Source organism: Physeter macrocephalus, chromosome 2 (assembly GCF_002837175.3).
Source record: "Physeter macrocephalus isolate SW-GA chromosome 2, ASM283717v5, whole genome shotgun sequence".
In the NCBI taxonomy this organism is placed as follows: domain Eukaryota; kingdom Metazoa; phylum Chordata; class Mammalia; order Artiodactyla; family Physeteridae; genus Physeter; species Physeter macrocephalus.
Genome location: NC_041215.1, coordinates 120032697 through 120039918, shown reverse-complemented (window position 1 = coordinate 120039918; position 7222 = coordinate 120032697). Strand labels below are relative to the sequence as shown.

The window sequence follows — 7222 nt, the reverse complement described above, 5'->3', positions numbered from 1 at the left end:
GAATCTGAATGAGATCCTTGCCGGGTAGAGTAATCTTGGTTGTAGGTTCTTCCCTTTCATCACTTTAAGTATATCATGCCACTCCCTTCTGGCTTGTAGAGTTTCTGCTGAGAAATCAGCTGTTAACCTTATGGGAGTTCCCTTGTATGTTATTTGTCATTTTTCCCTTGCTGCTTTCAGTAACTTTTCTTTGTCTTAAATTTTTGCCAATTTGATTACTGTGTGTCTTGGTGTGTTTCTCCTTGGGTTTATCCTGTATGGGACTCTCTGCACTTCCTGGACTTAAGTGGCTATTTCCTTTCCCATGTTAGGGAAGTTTTCGACTATAATCTCTTCAAATATTTTCTCGCATCCTTTCTCTCTCTCTTCTCCTTCTTGGACCCCTATAATGCGAATGTCGTTGCATTTAATGTTGTCCCAGAGGTCTCTTAGGCTGTCTTCATTTCTTTTCATTCTTTTTTCTTGATTCTGTTCCACAATAGTGAATTCTGCTATTCTGTCTTCCGGGTCATTTATCCATTCTTCTGCCGGCTGCAGGATTGTAGTTCTTCTTGCTTCTGCTGTCTGTGCTCTGGTGGATGAAGCTATCTAAGAGGCTTGTCTAATTGTTTTTAAACACCTTAGAGATAGGGAAAATTGAAATGATTTTAGCGTGTTACCAAATTTTATTTTAAAATGAGATTTGTGTATGTGTGTTCATCACAGGTTGGAAAACCTGAGGACTTCTGGTAAGGTTCAGTATGACTCTTCTGTGTATTTTATCATATTTTAATAATATAGATGTGGTTTGCCAGTGTAGGACCTTGGACTATTTTAGCTACAAAGGCTATTTTAGAAAAATCACTCTATTTTTAAAAAACAAATGAAGGAGTGATTCATTTATTAGTCATGCTACTCTAACTTAGGAATATAAAATGTCATTTGTTGTTTTGTTTTGTTTTCACAAAGTATGTACCGCAAAATCATTAGAGTAAATCTGGCCTTTTTCCACACGTTATTGACTTGCAAATGCTTTACTCATATAGATCACAGTGTTAATAAGCTATTGTTGTGACAAGAAATGTTTTGACCTGATTAAGGATATTATGCCTTCTTAGGACGCTCATGAATTTTTAAGTCAGTGCTTAGACCAGCTGAAAGAGGATATGGAAAAATTAAATAAAACTTGGAAGACTGAACCTGTTCCTGGAGAAGAAAATTCACCAGATATTTCAGCTACTAGAGTATACACTTGCCCTGTTATTACTAATTTGGAGTTTGAAGTTCAGCACTCCATCATCTGTAAAGCGTAAGTGGTCTCTAAGAGAATTCTTTTCCCTTTTAATTCTTTATAGCAAGTGACTAAAACTCTTCTAGAAGGTTTTAATTCTTATCTTCATTCCTGTGTCATGGGGAAACATGAGTATAAATATCTTTGTTCAGTGTCTTTATCATCTATAAGAATGCTTGGTGGGGTGAGAACTAAAGTGAACTTAGTTTGTCAAATGCTTTAGTGCTGACTAAATGGTTAATTTTGCTCTGCCTTTTGAGTGTGTGTGACTGTGTGTGTGTGTGTGTGTGTGTGTGGTTTTTTTCCTTTTAATCACTGTGTGGAAAATCAAGCTGTTTGAGAATACTTGTTCATCTTTCTTTAATTATTATTAATTAATTAATTTATTGATTTTTTGTTGAGTTGGATCTTTGTTGCTGCTCGCGGGCTTTCTCTAGTTGCGGCGAGCAGGGACTGCTCTTCGTCATGGTGCTCAGGTTTCTCACTGCGGTGGCTTCTCTTGTTGCGGAGCACGGGCTCTAGGCGTGCGGACTTCAGTAGTTGTGGCTCTCGCAGGCTCTAGAGCTCAGGCTCAGTAGTTGTGGCACATGGCCTTAGTTGCTCTGCAGTGTGTGGGATCTTCCCGGAACAGGGCTTGAACCTATGTCCCTAGCATTGGCAGGCAGATTCTTAACTACTGCGCCACCAGGGAAGCCCTCGTCTTTTCTTTTTCCCTGAAAAGACTCCCTCCTATTAGTTGCTTATTTTGTTGAACAAAATTGTTTTTATAAAAAATGGGTTTGTTTGTTTTTTTACAAGATACATTAAAATGTGAATTACTTTTAATTTTTGCAATGCTTTTTAACCATGTTTACATTAACTATTGAGACTTACCTTCTACATTTAATTAATTTCCATACTCATTATCAGGAGTCTCTACCAGGTACTTCACATTAAAGGGTTCTATTTTGATTAATCTTCCAGTTATCAGTAGTACATCTCTGAATACATTTTTTTCAGAGAGTGGAATTCTTCAGAGTCCACATACAAATGAGAATTAATTCTGTGGCTTTCCACACATGACTTAATACAGAATTATTAAGTCAGACACAGCCTTCCCCCTCAACACACTACATATACTGTCCCATCATATCCTGTTACTCTGACACTTAGGAGAAGTCTGATTTTGTTGATAATCTTTTTCTTCCTGAAAATCTGTGCTATTCTTAATTTTTGAAATTCAGAGTTTTACTAATTTACATCTAGGTATTGACACTTTTTCATTAATTTTGCATTTAACATGATGGGGCTTTTTCATCTGAAGATTTGGGATTTTTTTCAGCTCAGAAAATCTATTCTCTAAACACTGCTTCTCTTCCATTTGTTCTGGAATTTTCTTTAGGAATACTCAACAGCCATATGTTGACTCTTCATTCTCTGTCTTTCATATTTATTTATTTTTCTTTTTTCTTTAATTTTCATTTATTTTTTGGCTGCGTTGGGTCTTCATTGCTGCGCACGGGCTTTCTCTAGTTGCAGTGAGCGGGAGCTACCCTTCCTTGCAGTGCATGGGCTTCTCATTGCTGTGGCTTCTCTTGTTGCAGAGCATGGGATCTAGGTGCGCTGGCTTCAGTAGTTGTGGCACGTGGGCTCAGTAGTTGTGGCTCGTGGGCTCTAGAGCACAGGCTCAGTAGTTGTGGCACACGGCGTTAGTTGCCCCTGGCATGTGGGATCTTCCTGGACCAGGGATCGAACCCATGTCCCCTGCATTGGCAGGCAGATTCTTAACCACTGCACCACCAGGGAAGTCCCCTTTATTTATTTTTCTTAGACTGCTCAAAATGATAGTGTTCACTGAGGTCTCTTCCAGCTATGACACTCTAGTATTTTTTACTGCAATTTTGAACATTCACATGGACACTACAAAGACAGTAGTTTTGCATCATTAGTCTATGACATTTTTTATCTTCACGATTTCTTCAGTGTTTTTTTCCCCCCTAGTGGATAAATTATTTTTTAAAGAAAAGGTCTGGGTCTTATAAATACAGTTCATCATCTTGCAAAAGCTAGAGAGCCCATAATATGATAGCCATCTTTCCCTTTCTTCTAATGCACTTTCCAAACAAAATTCGTTCAAGTCAGAGAGAGAAGCAGTTTGTCACTGTTAATATTTCATTTAACTGTGGGGTGTCAACCAAGTTTCTTGTGATAGGAAAATTTCTGTTGCCTGTGGTAGAAATGGCCACAGGCATCACAGGAAGAAAGAAAGCTATGTCAAAGTGATGCCTGCTTCACTGGGCCAACAGCATCAGTCAGCCATTCCAGTTATGCAGCACGCAAATATTGGGTATGCAGTTGAGGTGTGTGTACCAGTGCATGAAGTGACATGGCTCACAGTGTGTAGGCATGAGGCTGAATGCCAGGCATCCAGACTGAACAGTGACCCAAGAGTTGGCAAGTCCTGGAGGTAACAAGGTTCTCTGGGGCTGCAGCAGCAGTACAACTACCTCCTCAAAGGCCTTGCCTTAGTTGCTTTATTAGTCATTTTCTTTAAGACAACTCTTTAAAGATAAAATAGTTTCTTCCTGAAGGAAGATTTTATACCTTATCCCCGAATTGTAATTTTCCATGTTTAGCCTCTGTCCCATCAGGCTGTACGTTAGTTTGACCTGTTTGCCAAATGTACTTAATTTTTTTAAACTGTTATAGCTTAGATTGACTGGTTTTCAATGATTATATAAGTCATTTCAATATATTAGTAATATATTCTTGAATATGAAGAATTTGTATGAATTCTCCATTTAAAGAACTTAAAACATCTAAAACTAAATACTTAATAATCCCCCATAAAACCTCCTTCTGCAGTCTTCCCTATCTCAGTAATGACAGTTCAATACTTAGAGTTTATCAGTACAACTGTGTGGTGTATTTCTTAACTTTTCTTTCTCTTGCACCCCTACATCCCATATGTCAGCAAATCCTTTGAGCTTTTCCTTCAAAATACAACCAGAATCTGACCTCTTTTTACTACCTTCACTGACACCACTGTGGTCCAAACCACCATCATCTCTTGCCTGGATTGTTGCAATACCTTCTGACTGATCACTGTGTTTCTGCCTTTGTCTCTCTGTAGTCTATTTTAAACACATTAGCCAAAGTAATCCATTTAAAATGGACATTAGTTCATGTCGGCCCTCTGCTCATAACCCTTAAAATAAAAGCTGAAATTCTTGCTATGATCTACAAAACTCCATATGATTTGCCTTTCAGCAACCCCTCTCTCCCAGTTAACTCTCTTACTTCATCTCTTATCACTCTTTCCCCTTGCTCATTCTGTTCAAACCAAACTAGCTTTCTTGCTTTATTTATTTGTTATTTATTTATTTATTTATGTATTTATTTATTTATTTATGGCTGCATTGGGTCTTCATGGCTGTGCATGGGCTTTCTCTAGTTGCGGTGAGTGGGGGCTACTCTTCATTGTGGTGTGTGGGCTTCTCGTTGCGGTGGCTTCTGTTGTTTGGAGCACGGGCTCTAGGCATGCGGGCTTCAGCAGTTGTGGCTCGTGGGCTCTAGAGCGCAGCCTCAGTATTTGTGGCACACGGGCTTAGTTGCTTCGTGGCATGTGGGATCTTCCCAGACCAGGGGTCGAACCCATGTCCCCTGCATTGGCAGACAGATCTTTTATTTTTTTTTCTTTTTTAAATTAACTTTCATTAGAGTATAGTTGATATACAGTGTTTTGTTAGTTTCTGCCATACAGCAAAGTGTATCGTTTATACATATACATACATCCACTCTTTTTTGATTCTATTCCCATATAGGTCATTACGGAGTATTGAGTAGAGTTCCTTGTGCTATATAGTAGGTTCTTACTAGTTATCTGTTTTATATAGTAGTGTGTATGTGTAAATCCCAATCTCCCAACTTATCCCCCCCACTTTTCCCCCTTGGTTACCGTAAGTTTGTTTTCTACATATGTGACTCTATTTCTGTTTTGTAAATAAGTTCATTTGTACCATATTTTTCAGATTCCACATATAAGCAATATCATATGATATTTGTCTTTTTCTGTCTGACTTATTTCACTCAGTATGACAATCTCGAGCTCCATCCATGTTGCTGCAAATGGCATTATTTCATTCTTTTTATGGCTGAGTAATATTCCATTGTATATATGTGCCACATCTTCTTTATCCGTTCCTCTGTCGATGGACATTTAGGTTCCTTCCATGTTCTGGCTATTGTAAATAGTGCTGGCAGACAGATTCTTAACAACTGCGCCACCAGGGAAGTCCCTCTTGCTTTTTAAAAAAAAATGCCAGGATCCTGGTACCTCAGGGCCTTTTCACTTACTGTTTATCTTTCCCCATATTATCACATAGCTAGTGCCCTTCCTTCTCCATATCTTTATGTAAAAATCACTTGCTCAGTGAGGCATTTTCTTGCTACCATATCTAAAATTCCAGGCATCTACTCTCATCTTTTGCTTCCCTCTTCTGTACTTTCTTTTTCTTCTTTAACACTTACCTAACATACTATATATTTTACTTATGTATGTATTTTTATTATATCTCTTCTCCAGTATAATGAAAGCTTCATGAGGGGACATATTTTTGTCTTGGTTTGTTCTCAGCTACAACCCCAGTGCCGAGAACAGTTTCAGCATATAGGAGACATATTCAGTGATGCATAACAAATTGCCCCAAACTTAGCAGCTTAAAACAACATCCACCTAACTCAGTTCTGTAGGTCAGAAGTCTAGGCAGGGTATGGCTGTGTTCTTTGCTCAGGTATCAGAAAGCTGAAATCAAGGTGTTGGCTGGCTCTGTTCTCATCTGGAGTCCCCTTCTAAGCTCATTAAGGTTGTGAGCAGAATTTAGTTCCTTTCAGTTGTAGTACTGAGGTCCCCATTTTTTTGTTAGCATTGACTGGGGCAACTCATTTCCTAAAGGCTGCCTATTGTTTCTTGCCATGTGGCCTCTATAGGAAGTTCACAACAGTGCTATTTGCTTTCTTCAGGCCAGCAATACATCTCTCTGACTTCTAATCTGTGACTTCCTCTGTTTGAGACCTTTAAACCCTGATTTAAAGAGTTCATGTGATAAGGCCTCAACCATTCAGATAATCTCCTTTTTGATGAACTCTACAGTTAAGATTAGTAACATTAATTATATCTGCAAAATCCCTTTTGCCATGTAAAGTAACATCATCATGGGAGTGATAGCTCATCATAATCACAGTCCTCCCATACTCAAAGGGGATAGAATTATACAAGGAAGGGCAAGGGTCATCTTAGAATTCTGCCTAGGAGAGAGGCACTCAATATTTATTTAATGAAGAACAGATGTATTTTTACAGTCCCTAGTCTTCAACTGTTGCAATAGAGAACTGGGACAGGAAAATGAATATTACTAAAAATGCTGATAATGCAGACAAAATGAAAAACAGTCAACTAAAACTAAGTAAAAGAAATCAATTGGCTTCCAGGTAAATTGAATATGATGTTTTGATCTCTGAGCCCATTTATTGAAATTCTATAAAATGTGTCCAATGACCATACAATTCTGCTACCAAACAGAACTGCCTATACATGTTTACCGAGAACACATAGTATTTTCAATTTGACACATTGTTCATTTAGTCAAAAGCTGGAAATAGTCCAGATGTCCATCAATATGGATAAATTGTGGCATGCTCATATAGCTTAATACTAGACAACGATGAAAAATGGCTATAGCCATTTGCAACAAGCATGGTTGAATCTTATAATCATGTTGAACAAAAGAAGCTAGTTAAAAGAAAATATTCTGGGCTTCCCTGGTGGCGCAGTGGTTGGGAGTCTGCCTGCCGATGTAGGGACGCGAGTTCGTGCCCCGGTCCGGGAGGATCCCACATGCCGCAGAGCGGCTGGGCCCGTGGGCCATGGCCGCTGAGCTTGCGTGTCCGGAGCCTGTGCTCCGTAACGGGAGA

General features: G+C 38.9%; 1 protein-coding gene across 1 annotated transcript in view; it reads left to right on the top strand.

The window, feature by feature from the left end:
* USP37 (ubiquitin specific peptidase 37) overlaps window positions 1-7222 on the top strand; it is an 89547-nt gene that overhangs the window by 49589 nt on the left and 32736 nt on the right. Inside the window, exon 14 of the mRNA XM_055090008.1 lies at window positions 1098-1288. Within this exon, the coding sequence (XP_054945983.1) occupies window positions 1098-1288 (191 nt within the window). The remainder of the gene's footprint in view (window positions 1-1097; window positions 1289-7222) is intronic.